General features: G+C 33.9%; 2 protein-coding genes and 1 pseudogene across 2 annotated transcripts; 2 read left to right on the top strand and 1 right to left on the bottom strand.

Moving 5' to 3' along the window:
* Positions 1 to 820: 820 nt before the first annotated feature.
* Positions 821 to 3197, bottom strand: LOC120129602 (elongation factor 1-alpha). Its single transcript, XM_039147068.1, has 3 exons — positions 3116 to 3197; positions 1966 to 2447; positions 821 to 1847 (listed from the first exon to the last, which is right to left on the bottom strand). Exons 2-3 carry the CDS (start codon positions 2425 to 2427, stop codon positions 966 to 968), a joined length of 1344 nt encoding a protein of 447 aa, XP_039002999.1. The 5' UTR covers positions 2428 to 2447; positions 3116 to 3197; the 3' UTR covers positions 821 to 965.
* Positions 3198 to 10185: 6988 nt separating this feature from the next.
* Positions 10186 to 11283, top strand: LOC120129603 (annotated as a pseudogene).
* Positions 11284 to 15710: 4427 nt separating this feature from the next.
* On the top strand, positions 15711 to 16037 carry LOC120129804. The gene has a single exon (XM_039147215.1). It carries the CDS (start codon positions 15711 to 15713, stop codon positions 16035 to 16037), a length of 327 nt encoding a protein of 108 aa, XP_039003146.1.
* The last annotated feature ends 1036 nt before the right edge of the window (positions 16038 to 17073 follow it).

Genomic DNA, 17073 nt, shown 5'->3' with positions numbered 1-17073 from the left:
GGTATAAACAGTTAATCTGATGTTGGTAATGCATTTTACGTGTTTAAAATTCTTTTGTCAGAATATTGTCTAAAAATTTTGAAATTATTTTAAGTATTTGAAAATCTAATCTATCATTACAAATATTATGATCAGTTTTTGTTATTATTTTATCACTAAATTCTTAACTCACTTTCATAAACATTGTCGTAACTATTGTTAAGGAATATTGATGTACATGTTAAAGTCTTATCTTATTCCCAAAAAAAAAATATATGTTTCTCGTATCAATTAATGGTCATTGACCTTTCTTCATGTGTCACCATTGCTTGGTGTTCTTTCCATCTTCGTAGTCTTTAGATACAATATTCACCATATTTAAAAGTTTTGTTATTTTTCTACCTCCGTCGAATCATTTATCACCAATTTTATTCGGTCATCGTCCGCAATCACATTAATAACAATAGATAATAAAAAATCTACAAAAATTATTGATCATCAATTAATCTCAACAGTACGAATGTTAGATTAATATAGTTTCATTCGTACTTATTTTCAAGTTGGGCTTCCAAATATATGAAGAAAAATAAGTGAAATAAGCAACAATACGCTTATTTATATAATCCTTTTTTTTAAAAGAAAAATAACCAAACTCGGTGGAAATCGAGTTTTTTTAAGGTAAAAACCTTGGTCACCTCCACTATTAGAAGAGGACTTGGATTACTGATTAATGGGGTTTCTATTTATATGTGAATGTTTTGGAAATTGAAATGCCGAAATGATTTTGGGATCCATATGTAAAACCTGTAAATCTTAGAAGGCAATTGAAAATGAAAAAGTAGAGACAAACAACAACAATGTTCAAAGTCTCGAACCAAAACATGACCGCAGCGAAAAGCATATCAAAATTGGTCCAACCAATACTCAACAAAAATCAAAGCAGAATAGGAGAACTATCCTAGCAGTGATGTTGCTCAAATGCAATCTCACTTCTTCTTGGCAGCAGATTTGGTGACCTTGGCACCGGTTGGGTCCTTCTTCTCAACGTTCTTGATGACACCAACAGCCACAGTCTGGCGCATGTCCCTGACGGCAAAACGTCCAAGAGGTGGGTACTCGGAGAAAGTTTCCACAACCATAGGCTTGGTGGGAACCATCTTCACCATCCCGGCATCACCGTTCTTCAAGAACTTGGGCTCCTTCTCCAGCTCCTTGCCAGATCGTCTATCAATCTTGGTCAGCAGTTCAGCAAATTTCACGGCAATGTGGGAGGTGTGACAGTCGAGGACTGGGGCATATCCGTTTCCAATCTGGCCAGGGTGGTTCATGATGATGACTTGAGAGGTGAAGTTGGCAGCCTCCTTGGCGGGATCATCCTTGGAGTTTGAAGCAACAAAACCACGCTTGAGATCCTTAACAGCAACGTTCTTAACATTGAACCCAACATTGTCACCAGGTAGAGCCTCTGGGAGGGATTCATGGTGCATCTCAACGGACTTGACTTCAGTGGTCAGGCCAGAGGGACCAAATGTCACGACCATACCAGGTTTAAGGACACCAGTCTCCACACGACCAACAGGGACAGTTCCAATGCCTCCAATCTTGTAGACGTCCTGAAGTGGGAGTCGGAGGGGCTTGTCTGAAGGCCTCTTGGGCTCATTGATCTGGTCAAGAGCCTCAAGGAGAGTGGGACCCTTGTACCAGTCAAGGTTGGTAGACCTCTCAATCATGTTATCACCCTCAAAACCAGAGATTGGGACAAATGGGATCTTCTCGGGGTTGTAACCAACTTTCTTAAGATATGAAGAGACTTCCTTCACAATTTCATCATACCTTGCCTTGGAATACTTGGGAGTTGTGGCATCCATCTATAGCAAATGATAATTGATAATCAGATCAGTCACATAATCAATTATTAATCAAGACATTAATCGTAAAAGGCAATTAAAAAATACACTGATAGACATGAATGATTATAAACTTCACCTTGTTGCAGCAGCAAATCATCTGCTTGACACCAAGGGTAAATGCAAGCAAAGCATGCTCACGGGTCTGACCATCCTTAGAGATACCAGCTTCAAAACCACCAGTGGTCGAGTCAATAATGAGAACAGCACAGTCAGCCTGGGAGGTACCAGTAATCATGTTCTTGATAAAGTCCCGATGTCCGGGGGCATCAATGACGGTGCAGTAGTACTTGGTGGTCTCAAATTTCCACAGGGCAATATCAATGGTAATACCACGTTCACGCTCCGCCTTAAGCTTGTCAAGCACCCAGGCATACTTGAATGACCTTTTGTTCATCTCGGCAGCCTCCTTCTCGAACCTCTCAATCACACGCTTGTCAATACCACCAAGCTTGTAGATCAAATGACCGGTGGTTGTTGACTTCCCAGAGTCGACATGGCCAATGACCACAATGTTGATGTGAATCTTCTCCTTACCCATTATAAAATTTGGGAGATAATCTGAAAATCAAGACATGAACATATACATAAAATAAACCACACAAAATCAAAACATAATTCTCCTTCACCTAACCACAATAAAGATTCAACATCAAAACCAAAAAAGAAAACCCACATATTATGAATAAAAATGATAATTTTGAGATCAGCTTAAAAAAGATCAGTTTTGAAAGAAAAAAAATTAATTCAAACCCATTTTAGAAAAATTAAAACTCAATCCACATTTAAATACAACATATTCAACATGTACAATACGTGGCCGCTGGGATTCGAGCCCAGTCCCTCCATAGATATGGAGTTCATTGCAATGAACTACAGCCACTAGATCATAACTCAGTCAAACATTTTCATTGAAATAAAACGAGCCTCCGAATATAGTCTTTGACCATTCTGATTATTTTGCATAACAAATTTCCCTTAGGCTGCATCTGCTTCAACAAATCTGTAAGAACTGGAATTCTTCAAACAAAAAACAGATTTCGAATTTTGAAACGAACTTATATGCATGAAATGATAATATGACAATAAAAGTGAAGTTATATAAACTATAAGCAAATCACTCAGAAATAGAACTAATATTTCAGCTAACAACCAATTAGATCGGATTTTCCTTCGAATCAAAGAAATGAAACTTGAAAAACAATCATAATTAGTACACGGATTCATACCTGTGAGCTAAAAAGAGAGAGTATTTGAGATCCAAGAGAAGATAAGAGTAGAAAGCTTGTGAGAGTGCGCGAGGGCTGCGGGCTGGTTCAGCTTAAGTAGACACACTCTCAGCATTGGCTAAACTAGGGTTTCTTTCTTAGCCGTCGATCACAATTAATCCAACGGATCCTGTTCGAGATTAGCAGTTAAATGGTTTTCGATATTTTCTAGTATTTCCAACCATGTCAGCCAAAAAAAAAAAATTAGTTGACCCTATTATGATATTAAATAAGATAAAGGGAGGTAGAGTAGTAGGTTGTCTCAACGTTAAGTTGAGAGTAGTTTCCGTAAAATACCTCCAACAGTCAGAATTATGAATTGCTCACTGTAAGACTCGATCTTACGACTACAAGGTTAAGAACTTTGTGCTCTACCAACCATGTCCGCCAAGAGATTACCTAATCAACTTTAGGGTAAAGTACAGATGAATCCGAATATAAAAAATTACTTCGTTAAATAATTTGATTATTAAAAATTATAAAATAATTATTTTATTATTTATATGTTTTAAACTAATCATTTTCATTAAAAAAATTGATGATCATTTAAGTTCGATATTAATTTATTAATAAATATATAATAAAATCATATTTTAACTATATTTATAAGTAAAAGTTTTTAGTATTGATTTGATGATATAATGTTTTAAGTACTTACTCGATAATATAATACAAATAAAGATTTAATCAATAAAATATAATTCAAATGATTTTAAGATCAATTCTTATTATATTTTAATTAGTAAATTATTTTTAAATTTTGATAATTTCTAATTTTTTAACACAAAACAATAAATTTAAAATATATAAATAATTTAAATATCATTTTATAACTTTTAAAACTAAAAAAATAGTCGTTTTAGAGTCATAAGATCATTTTTTAGCCCAATAATCCAGGCGGGTAGATTATTTGGCCTAATAGGGCAACATGAAAATTATTTTGGGATCTAGGGCAAATGCTACAGTTCCCATGGAACTCATTATGTCGGCGTAACGAGTTCCATGAGATATATTTTTTAAATGGGTCGTGTCATGTAGGTCTCACAGCCCGATTTTTTTTAAATTTTTTAAAAGCATTAAAAATATTATTTTATTACTGATAGAACTCGTCACGCCGGCGTGACAAATTCCAACGGGTATAATTTTGAATTTTTTGACCGTTGTTGAATGGGCAATTTTTAAAAAAAACAATGGAACTCCTCACACCGACGTGACGAGTTCAAACGGCTAAAAATTTAACATACATAACACACTTCTTTTATCTTTAATCTCTTACACAATAAACTTCTTTCTTCTAACCAAATACATTTCAAACAATGAGCAACAAATTCTTTATAGTTGTCCATTATAATGTCAAAATTATACAAATTGATGTTGGTGTTGTGTTTAAGTCACATAGGCCCATCAATATGATGTTCCCTGTAGATGTATTTCATCACCAAATGAAGCAAAAAATTAAGAGAAAACTTTGGGTTTCTATTTCATGTTTAAGTTATCAGCACCTGATCTCCTCAAATTCAATGACATATGAAAAATTCCAGTTTGATAACGACGACGATGTTGTTGTTATGGTTGGACTTCATCAATCATCAAATAATAATATGGTGGAGATGTACATCGAAACCACAAATACAATTGATATTCTGACATCATCGCTACCAGCTTGAAGAACAAAAAAAAACAGGCCCTTCTGAACTACATGGAAGTGACGGCAATGATAACCTTGTTGGACGATTCGGTGAAAGACTTACTAATTTAGCGAAGATGATGAAGATATAGTTCCGTGGTAGACGACGACGACACACCATTAGTTAATGAGTCCAATGTTTTTTAGGTTGCTTCAGAGGGACAATATATGGATGTTGAGACTGATGTATGGGAGGCAACTCTTTCAAGATGACAATGATTGCAGAATACTTCAAATTTTTGGGCAAAAACATACCATCAACCTGAAATACCTCGCCATAATTTGCCTCGGTATCATCATGCAGTTGCAATGCATGACATTAATTACGATGTTATGTGGAATCCTGAAATATATTATATGTAGAGTTATATGCTGCCTACTGGGGTTCTTCAGATGAGCAGTCATCTGAGTTGGTCATTGGGTCTCAGTTTGAAACAAAAAAAGAGGCACAACGAGCAATCAAGGAGTACTGCAGAGGTAAAAATCATAACAGAAAATATTGCCTACATATTCCAAAATATCGAGATAGGCGCTAAATATGTGTTACAAAATATTATGTACTTTAACTATGTATTTTTGTATACTGTAACTATGTCTTTTTTAACTATTTTTTTTAACTTGTATTATGTTGAACCATGTTTTGTAATATTTTAATATAACAAATTAAGGAAAAATATTTTTGGACTTAATTGAATTTGTTCAAAATCTTCAAAAGTTTTCAAAAAATAATTCAAAGTTCACATATAAAGTACTAATACTATTCTGATAGTATTGGTATTATATGAACAATCGACATTGTTCATGTGGTACCGATACCCTAAGTAAGAGAAGTATCGATACTATCTAGGTAGTATCGATACTACCAACTTGCTCAAATTCCAAAATGCAAAATAGGTACTGATACCAAAAGGGGTACCGATACAACTTTACATATTAGTATCGATACAATGGTCACAATATCGATACCGTTATCCCAAATGCTAGTAACAACTAGTTTTATTTAAAAAAAAAAGTGTCGATACCCATAAAAGTATTACTGATACTACTTGTACTTTTATAAATTGCATTAAATATGAATAATTTTTTTGTAATTAAATTTTATTACTTATCAATGATTTTTATACAATTAAATATTGAGTACAAAAACTTAAATAAACAAATTTATTACTTATATTTACATAATTCTTGCAGATGTCGATGAGTGGTAGAATAGTAATGGCGTGGTGCTGTCGATTTCGTCGTGGTCGTCCACATTCGTCTTCTTTCTATTCTTCCGGTTATGGTGTACCGAACAGTACTCCACCACTTTGATTTACATCTTCGGGTGAAAACGATGGAGTATTCAAGGTATTTGACGCCATCATTGACATTGTCACCTCAAATTGAGATTGTCTGTGATGAAGAAGATTATCTCATTAACCACTTTCTTCTGGTTCTGAGGAAAATTATTATGAATCTGGCACTTGATCCCACCCACTTTCTTCCTACGCAGCTTGACTCTCTATCGATGGTTGATATACACCATATCCACCATAACTTTCTTGTGATGAATAATAATTGGCGAAAGCATAAGATGAAGATATTGATGAAGATGATGATTTTTCCATATTTTGCTTTCATTATTTCCCACTCGAACCGCTCCTACGGCGTTGTCAAGTATGGTTTCCTATTTGCTTTATAATTTTGGAGGTAGGGAGAAACACTGAAATCAAAATCTTCGGGTTGTACCTCGGAACGATTAGGCAATCGCAAATGTCTATTTGGTCATTGATGTATGAATGTAGCATGCTTACTCGACCAATCTTCTCCATGTTTCTCACGCGTGTCTATTTTATGCAAATCGTCAATGTTAAATATTGACATTTCTATCTCATGGAGTATTCAAGGTATTTGACGCCATCATTGACGTTTTCACCTCAAATTGAGATTATCCGTGATGAAGAAAATGATCTCATAGACCTCTTTCTTCTGGTTCTGAGGAAAATTGTTGTGAAGGTGGCACTTAATTCCACCCACTTTCTTCCTACGCCACTCGACTCTCCATCGATGGTTGATATGCACCATATCCACCATAGCTTTCTTGCGATGGATAATAATTGGCGGAAGCATAAAATGAAGATATTGATGAAGATGATGATTTTTTCCAATATTTTGCTTTTATTATTTCCCACTCGAAGCGCTCCTACGGCTTTGTCAAGTATGGTTTCTCATTTGCTTCATAATTTTAAAGGTAGAGAGAAACATTGAAATCAAAATCTTCGGGTTGTACCTCAGAACGATTAGGCAATTATAAATGTCTATTTTGTCATTGATGTATGAATGTAGCATGCTTACACGGACAATCTTCGCCATGCTTCCCACGCACATCTATTTTATGCAAATCGTAAATGTTAAATATTGACATTTCTATATGTTGGTGAAATCTAAATTGTCGTAAAACTCTATCGGCTACATGGATATCAACAATTGCGAAATGGAGCAATGGTGTTATGGCACACCATGTCTCCGCTCCTTCAAAGAACATTGGTGGTAGACACTGTTGGATATCCGACTCATAATAAGACATTCAATTAAACTGTCAAAAGTATTATGTTAGTATAATTAAATAATTATTATTATAATTTCAAAGTTAATGCAAAAATATTAAAATTTACCGCATGTCTACTGGCGATATCAATCCTCATCCAAATATCTACTTTGGTTGCACCTGACAACTTGTATCGGTTATTCGGTGTCGACTCCTAAAAAAATTACATTATTTATTGTCATTTTCAAAATATTTAAATAAATTTTATAAAATATCAAAACTTTAAATATATGAATTTATCTTGCGGCAAGAGGAAACTCCATTGGAGCGTATGTAATAGGCGTCATAAACGGAAGACGATACCACACTCATGATTGGAGCAAAACTAAACAACCCGCTATATCCACTTTTTTTTCATTTAACGACTACGGTTGCCTTACAGAGTTCACGATACAAAAAAACCAAAATTGCATAACCCCAACTATATTGGCGACATACAACGAAATCCTCCATTACCGGAAGATATTGGGTGCACCAAATTGCCCAATTTATCCGGTAGCAAGATCCTTCCAATCAACGTCAAAGATATGCTCGAGCTGCATATATCACCTCTTGCTCTGTTGATTGTTTTTCTACTCTAAATCCTTCCAATCAACGTCAAAGATATTGGGTGCACCAAATTGCCCAATTTATTCGTATCCGCAACCCATCAATGACATCGGTTGGGGCATCCTTTCTCAATAAATTTGAAATAACAACATTTAGCGAATAAGTGTTGCGAAGCACCAATGGCATATCGTTATTCAGAATGCCAAGTTGATACGCGACATCTTCTAATGCCATCGTCACTTCACCACAAGGAAAATGAAACATATGCATTTCGGACCTCTAACGCTCAATCAACGTCGATATCAATGGTGAAATCACCTTAAATCCGCGAAGAAATGTCGCTCTATATAATCCGGATTGTGAAAGATATATCACCATCCGCTCATGTGGCTCTTTATTCGTCATTCCTCGATGACGAATAGTTCGTTCTTCTCGCTACAGTTTGAAGATAAATTATTTAATACAATTACATAAATAATTATTTAATACAATTACATAAATAATTATTATTATTACTATAATTTTGTCAAAACTAAAAATGAAATAAAACAAATTAAATTTACCGTAGTCAACTCGATCGATAAAATATGAACATCATCAAGACGTAACATTTATTCTCTTGAGACCATTTCAACACAAAAGTTTTTGCTCTCAATAGAATATTTGATTCTAAGTGAAAAATCAATACAACCAAACCTCTATTTATACTATTCTATCCAACAACTATAAACATCTAGCTTTTTCAAATTGAAAATAATCGTTGGAACTCGTCACTCTAGTGTGACGAGTTCTATTGATTTTTTTAAAAAAAATTACCCCTTCAATAACGGTCAACCCAATGGTCAAAAAATTTAAAATTATACACGTTGAAACTCGTCACGCAACAATAAAATAATTTTTTTCAATGCTTTTAAAAAATTCAAAAAATATTTTGTATTAGTACTCATCCCACAAAATATATTAAAATAATTCAAGATGTGAGACCTACATTATACGACCTATTAAAAATATATCCTATAAAATTCATCACGTAGACATGACGAGTTTCATGAGCACTATAACATTTACCCTAGATCTCAAAATAAATTTTAATTACTTTATTGTCAAATAATTCACCTGCCTAAATTATTTAGGCTTAGTTTGTTTTTACTGTGCAACCTCTTCAAACCTCTTATGTCTGCGTCGCGCAGACATTAAGCTTTGCAGACCGTTTATTTTTTAGAAGACAGAAACTCTTCAAACATCTGCGCGAACTCTTCTTGGTGCAGACATGATTTTATGTCTTCAAATGTCTACGGGAAAATTAAAATCATTTAAATCTATTTTAAAATTTATTTTAAAATATAGATTGATTTATTTTAAAATATGAATTGATTTTTTTTAAAATATGAAAAATTTTATTTTAAAATATCGATTAATTTATTTTAAAATATGTAAAAATTTATTTTAAAATATGAATTGATTTATTTTAAAATATGGATTGATTTATTTTAAAATATGGATTGATTTATTTTAAAATATGAAAAAAAATTATTTTAAAATATGAATTGATTTATTTTATAATATGGAAAAATTTATTTTAAAATATGTATTGATTTATTTTAAAATATGGATTGATTTATTTTAAGATATTGATTTATTTATTTTAAAATATGGATTGATTTATTTGAAAATATGGATTGATTTATTTTAAAATATGAAAAATTTTATTTTAAAATATGAATTAATTTATTTTAAAATATAGATTGATTTATTTTAAAATATGAAAAAATTTATTTTAAAATATAGATTGATTTATTTTAAAATATAGATTGATTTATTTTAAAATATGAATTGATTTATTTTAAAAAAAATTATTATTGTAGTTATATAAATTATTTAAATTTCAGTATTATAAAATTAAAATTATTTAAATTTCAGTATTGCAAAACTCTTTTAAGTTTAAAAAATCAGTTTATTTTATATTTCAGTTTTTTAACAGTCTGCAGACGTTAAAAAACAAATAGTCTTTTTCTTACAGATTGTAAACTTTTAGTATACCTCTTCTACTATAGATGTCTACAAATATAAGACCTTTTACCTCTTTAAAAATAAACACCACCTTACTCAATTCCGCCCACAAGATCACATTGTACTTTACTATGACTTTATTTCCACGTGTGTTGTCCATTATTTACACGTGTAGCGAACACAGTGGTTGTTCCTTCATTGGACCGTCTTCCAAATTCGCACCTTTCATTTTTTTTCCGTTTTCATCAGTGGTTTCTCGAGAAACAAACACTGAAAAGTGAAAATCCCAGTTTAAAAATCTAACTCTGGAAGACCCAATCCCACCTGAAACTGATCTGAATTCTAGTTTCTCCAAAAACCCAAATCTAGGCTTCATCTGAATTTCACAATGAGAGCAGATCATCCATTAAAAGCCGTGACTTTAACCCACGTGAGGTACCAAAGCGGTGATCAACTTGAGCATTTCTTTAGTCCCCGTTTTCATTTCCCTCGGTGGCTTCGTTTCACATTTCATCTTCCATAGAGAGCTTCAAGCAATGTTCTTTGGATTAGGCCTCGTAACATCCCAATTCATCAATGAGCTGATCAAGAAATCCGTTCAACAAGCCAGACACGAAACCTGTGCTCTATTAGAAATGTGTGATTCCCATGGCTGGCCTTCGAGCCACTCCCAATACATGTTCTTCACCGTTTACTTTACCCTTTTAACTTGCAAGGGGATCGGTGGGATTTGGAAAGTCAGAACCAAGTGGGCTGCTTTGTTTTTGCCATGGTCGTTGGCTGTTTTGACTTTGTATTCCGGGTTTATTTTGGTTACCATACTGTGGCTCAAGTTTTTGCAGGAGCTGCTCTGGGTGCTTTTCTTGGTGGGGTTTGGTTTTGGGTAGTGAATTCATTGTTTTTCTGTTATTTCCCTTTGATTGAAGAGAGTGCCTTTGGGAGGTTCTTTTATGTCCAGGATACTTCTCATATACAAGGTGTGTTGAAGTTTGAGTATGATAATGCAAGGGCTGCTAGGACTGGTATGCTGCCAGAAAAGCCATGGCTTCCAAGAGCAGTTGAATACTCCTAAAGTCGAAACTCATCGGGTATGGTAAAGTTTTTCCATAAATGATGCAAGTTGGGATGTTTTCTTTTAGCTGGTTTTAATGAATTGCAGAACATAGGGTTAGGGATACAATTTCACAAATAGTCATTGCATCTTCTTTCAATGTTAATGTTAGTGCCATTGTATTCTTAGGAAGTGTTGTGCCATTTTGAAGCATGATCCTTGAATCATATAACTCATGATGACTATATAAATGCTTGTTTAGCTAAATGTGGAAATTTTCCTCGAATCATTTAGGTATTCGATTATAACTTTGTCAAGGCTTTGCTACTTTGTTTTGTTGCTCCTGCAGTAAAGGCTGTGAATTGAATTGATGGACTTATTCATGGCTGTGCTTTTTTCATCTTAGACGAGACAACGTATCAATTATATTTTGCTTTGAATGATTAACTCCTTTGTGTAGAGTACAAAATGCGGGAACCCCGTTGGTGTAGAGTACAAACTAAAAGCTTCGTGTGATCATAGATCATAAAATGTTGTCAGTGAAATCGATCTATCCTTTTAAGTTTATTTCCCATTAGATACTAAATGGTCCATTGCTTGTGAAGTGTCCATCCAATTCTCAACTGCGAATTTGAAACTAAGGAACAGACGTCGAGTTTCTGCTTTTAATTGAAATTTGGTGAGTTATTTCGAAACTGCTCTGTTATCTCACGTGTTATAAGTAAATAGCTGATATAGAAACAATCATGTTAGTTGTTTCTAACAATTTGGGATAATGTTTTAATCTAATTAAATTAGAAGAAAGCTTTTAGGATGTCTTGTATGTTTTTGCTTGAGAACTAGTTTATTTGTTTGAAAAGAGAAGTTATTACGGATGGTCATGGCCATGTTCAATCTGGCTTGCTCATATGAGAAGTGTGATCTTTAAAAGGATGAATCTATGTTACATGAACTTGTTCGTGTGTCAGATACGGATATGTATTCGACATATATAAGTTTTTCCATGTATTAGAAGGTTCTTCGAGGATCTATCCCTATAGGCATGGGATTTAAAGAGAAGTGACGAGTCGGAAGTCCAAACAACCTAAGGATGTACTGTGGAGAGATAAGAACAGAGTGAAATGACTACGCAATTAATTCAAGTAGTACACTATGAAAGGATGAACTTTTTATACATTGTGGCATGGTCCTGAATATGGCTTCTTTTAGGTGGTGGTTGTCGTTCAGACATTAACGATGTTGTCATGATGTTTCGAATGCCATCGTCAAGTATGATTTGCAGAATAAACTAACAATCAAACTGACTTCTCTCGTCTTGCAGGTTAGTGCTTCGAATTCTGCGTCTTAGACCATGGTCATCGTGTCCTACGTCAGCTGCATGAGAAACGGATGGCAACATCGATGTGTTACCGCTGTTATTTTTTTAGTGTTGCGTCACACTGTCAAGGAAACGTTATGCAAAGAACATAGGACATTTACGAATCGCTTTCTTGTATTTTGCTATACTTGCAATTATCTGGTTTAACATGCGTTGACTTACATCTAATGAAAAGACTTGAAATATTTTGCTCAAATCTCCCGAAAAAAATATGTAGTTTAGCTTTTCAACAAAAAAACATCATTAAAATCATTATTTACGGATTAAACACTCTTAGGGGCGGTTTGGTTGTCTCTTAATGGAATCATTCAGCTTAGAATGTTGAACCGTTCAGCATTTAGCGTGTTTGTTTCGTACTTCTGAATGATTCAGAGCTGATTGATTCAGCAAAACAGTGTTGAATGATTCAACACAGAAGTACATTTTAAATGATTCAGAGTCAGTAAACAAATATCATGTCACATTCAGAGTTAATTTATCCAGAGCTTCTGAATCATTCAGTATTTGAATCTTTCAGCGTTTAATCATTTTGAAGTAAACAAATAGCCCTTTAGTCAAGTATGTTTAAAATTTAACGTTAAGCTTCTTAAGAAAAAGTACAAGTACTAAAACGAACAAAAACTGATAGTTTAATTACTAAATGTGTTACGTTTAACAGTAGGTACTAAAATGAAACAAAAACTATATATTATGTATGATTTTGAAAAAATCAAAGTTCAGGTATTAGAACGATTCAAAATCGATAGTTTAGGCACTCATTGCGTAGTTTACTACCTAATATTTTATTGATTGGTGGTTTGGTTTTAAAACTTATAGTTTTATGGTTTTGAGCTCAATTGTTTTAAGAATATATTCAAATATTGTATAATAAAAATATATTTAAATTTAAATGAATTAATTGAATATTACAATCTAGTGTTAAATCTGACAATTTTTAGAGTTGAAAGATGTTAATAAAACGAGACATGTTTTGTAACCTAAATTTTCAAAATATTTGTATTATTTAGGATTTTTTATATTCATATTATTGTGAATCTTATTTGATATGTGAGTATTATTTTTATTATTCTAGGGTAGTAGTATCTGATAAGTATAAAATACTATATGTTTAAAAATAATTCTTAATCATTTGACATTTAACGTTCATACCCTTAGTATTTTGCTTCCCAAATACGATATGTTTCAACTCTACGTACACCAAAAATAAAAAATTCATTATAAATTTCTAAGTTTATGATAAAACTAACATCACGTGTGTCAATCATCATATCAACATTATCGTTGTTGTTAAGATCAAATATGGATAGGGTGGCCATAAGTAGATTGGGATAGATTTTTTTTATCGATTCAAATCATATTCGATACTGAAATAAAGAAATGATCTCAACTTGTTTAAAATTACTTTTACAAGTTTTGAATATTGTAGACATCCGCTTTTGTCCAGGTCGAAAAAATATTATATTCTTCTTATTATTATTTTAATCCATATATTATATGTGTCAGGCCTAGACATAAGCCCAATTATAAGATCGAGCCCAATTATAAGTCTAGATTACAAGCATCAACCCAACAACCCAACTGAAGCCTAGTACCATACCCAGGACCCGCACCGATCTGAACCATGTCTAGATCCGATCCGACCCAGTGTAATTAGGGTTTTAGAAACCCTAAAGCATCAAACCGCCGCCACCTCCAACAACGTTTCAGCTCCCCTGGCGCGTGGGCATCATCGCCCCTCTCCCTGCACGTATGAGCCGCGCCAATGTTCCACCAACTGTTCCTGAGCCACCATTGAAAGTCCAACTGATCAACGTCGTCATCACTTACGTCAACAACCACCAAATCAACACCAAAGTCAAAAATATATATATAATCTAAATCCCAAAAATTTTGAGATTTCACTTTACCTAAACCCATCATTCCCACCAAATAAAGCAAAAGGAAAAAAGAAAAACAAGAAGACAAATAAAGCAAAAGGAAAAAAGAAAAGCAAACCGCTTTTATAAAAGGGAGAAGTATTGTGGATAATACTCTTCTAGCTCAAGAATTGGTTCGTGGATACAATAGGAAGAATATCTCTCCTAGATGTTCTTTAAAGATTGACCTTCATAAAGCCTTTGACACATTGAATTGGGACTTCATTTCTACCATTTTACAAGCCATTGGTCTGCCAAGTACTTTCATCAATTGGATTGAACTTTACTTTTCTACTGCTAGATTCTTTATCTCCTTTAATGGGAGTCTTATTGGTTTCTTTAAGGGAGCAAAAGACATTCGTCAAGGTGACCCTCTCTCCCCTCTGTTATTTGTTCTCTCTATGAACATTCTCTCTAAACTCCTCAATCTATCAGCTGCCAAAGGTATTTTTGGTTTCCACCCGAAATGTAAAAAAATTGGTCTCTCTCATCTTTCTTTTGCTGACGATCTTTTAATTTTTTGTAAAGGTACTGTTGATTCTGTAATTGGGGTTTCTAGTGTCCTTGATATGTTTTATGAGATGTATGGTCTTAATATTAATGCTTAGAAATGTGATCTTTATGCTGCTGGTATTCAATGCTCGATTCTGGAGAAAATCAAACTGCTCACAGGGTTTAAAGTTGGCAGACTTCCTGTAAGATATCTCGGTATCCCTCTTGTCACTAGAAAAATTACTGAAAGAGATTGTGCTGCTCTCTTTGATAGCATTAGAGCAAGGTTAAATCATTGGTCTACTAAATCCCTAAGCTATGCTGGAAGGCTGGAATTAATCAAAGTTGTCTTATTCAGTATCACCAACTATTGGTATAGGAAAATCTCTCTTCCTCATTCTATTCTTAATAAAATTGAGCAACTTCGCTCACGTTTTTTCTGGAAAGGTGAGGATAAAGCAGTGAAATGAGCTAGAGTGAGTTGGCAAAAAATATGTCTTCTGAAATCCGAGGGAGGGCTTGGTATTAAAGATTTGAAGACTTGGAATAAAGCTTGTATGATCCTTCATATCAAAAATATTTTAGTAGGTCAAGGCTCTCTATGGGTTGCATGGGTCAATCACTATGTTCTTAAAGGCAACAATTTCTGGAATTTTAATGTTCAACCCACTTGTAGCTGTAACTTGAGGCATATTTTTAAACTCAGAACCGAAGCTTCCTCAGTTTTGTCTGCTGGAACAATGAAATTTGGGATGCGATTCGTGATAACAAATCCCAAGTCCCCTGCCAGAAAATTATCTGGTTTCCTTTTCACATTCCTAAACACAACTTGATTTCTTGGATGACATTACTGGATAGACTTCCAACAAAAGTGAGACTTCACCAAATGGGGCTTATCAATGAATGCCACTGCTTATTCTGCAATGATCCTTGGGAAACAAGGGAGCACTTGTTTCTCCTCTGCCCTATGGCTAAGCAATTATGGAATTATGTCTTCACACTTACTGGTATGCAACATTCCTTAACCTCTTGGGATGCTTTTCTTTTGTGGGCAAGCTCTACTCTGAAAGGTAAATCTTTGTTCACTTTTATTATGAAACTTGCTCTTAATGCTCTTATCTACATCCTCTGGGAAGAAAAAAACAGGAGGCTCTTTCAAGGTCACAGCAGAAATGCCCAAGAGCTGTTCACTACCATTAAGGATGTGGTGTGATTTCAACTGAGCAATAGGAACATAAATAGAAATGATAGCACTAATTCTAACCTTTGTAAACTTTGGAATATAAGCTGTTCTTGATTATTTTGTCTGTTGAATTTTCTGGAAAACATAACTCTGCTGGTTTGTAGCAGATTCTGTTCTTGGTGTTGAACTTGTTCTTTGGGTAATAATATGATTGATTTATCCAAAAAAGAAAAGCAAGCAAGAAGACAAAGAAAAAATGGACAATAACATTCGGTGATGATTGAAAACAAAAGGAAAAATTTATTTAAGGAGGGGATTCAAACCAAAAGAAAAAGGGGGAACCCATTCAAAAAAAACCAACCAAAGAAAAACCAAACAATATATTCAAATCAAAGAAAACCAGAGGTGAAAAAAAGGATTCAAGGAAGAAATAGAGAGATCATACCCTTATAAAAAAAACCCGTCGTTGTATCCTCACCGGAGTTAGAAAAGCCCATCATCGAAGGTAAAAAAAGGTTGTGTATTTTTCTAGATCTAGAGGGTTGGGATAAGATTTAGGCAAGTTGGAAGTGGTTTTCGGGTTGAGCGAGGAGAGAAGAATATTCGGGGAGTACTTTATTCCCTCAGGCCGCCGTACGCCACCGTACACCATCGTGGTCGCTGCCGCGAGCGCATCTGGTAGTGGCCGCCTTTCTCTCAACGACGAGGAGAGTTGAGAGAGTTTTATAACTCTCTCTCTCTCTCTCTCTTTAGTTTTCTGAAAAGAGAGGCAAATGAGAAAATGAGTGGTTTTTAGCTCATGTTTTGGGTTTATATTTTCCATACAAAACGATGTCGTTTCGTCAAGGATTTCTGTGTGTTTTCTCATTAGGGGTTAATTACAGTTTAGGTTCCCCTTATGTTGTAATATTATATTTCAGTCAGCTAATAAATCTTTGTTTTCTTTTATTTTAAGTGCTTATGTTTTTAACATTTGTAATTTAGTATTGTTATTGTATAGTATGTTATTATTGTTATTATTCGAATTTGGCCACTATATTTGTAAATATTCCTTTTTAGTCATTAT

The sequence above is a fragment of the Hibiscus syriacus genome, unplaced genomic scaffold (genome assembly GCF_006381635.1).
Source record: "Hibiscus syriacus cultivar Baekdansim isolate YM2019G1 unplaced genomic scaffold, ASM638163v2 tig00110503_pilon, whole genome shotgun sequence".
Classification (NCBI taxonomy): domain Eukaryota; kingdom Viridiplantae; phylum Streptophyta; class Magnoliopsida; order Malvales; family Malvaceae; genus Hibiscus; species Hibiscus syriacus.
The sequence above is the reverse complement of the archived record's forward strand: the minus strand, read 5'-3'. Positions and strand labels throughout refer to the sequence as shown.

Bases quoted from the DNA above. Each gene is read 5' to 3' on its own strand.
- LOC120129804 (XM_039147215.1), top strand. From the start codon at position 15,711: ATGGGGCTTATCAATGAATGCCACTGCTTATTCTGCAATGATCCTTGG.
- LOC120129602 (XM_039147068.1), bottom strand. From the start codon at position 2,427: ATGGGTAAGGAGAAGATTCACATCAACATTGTGGTCATTGGCCATGTC. The intron at 1,848-1,965 runs GTGAAGTTTATA...CATTTGCTATAG, and splicing joins TGATTTGCTGCTGCAACAAG to ATGGATGCCACAACTCCCAA.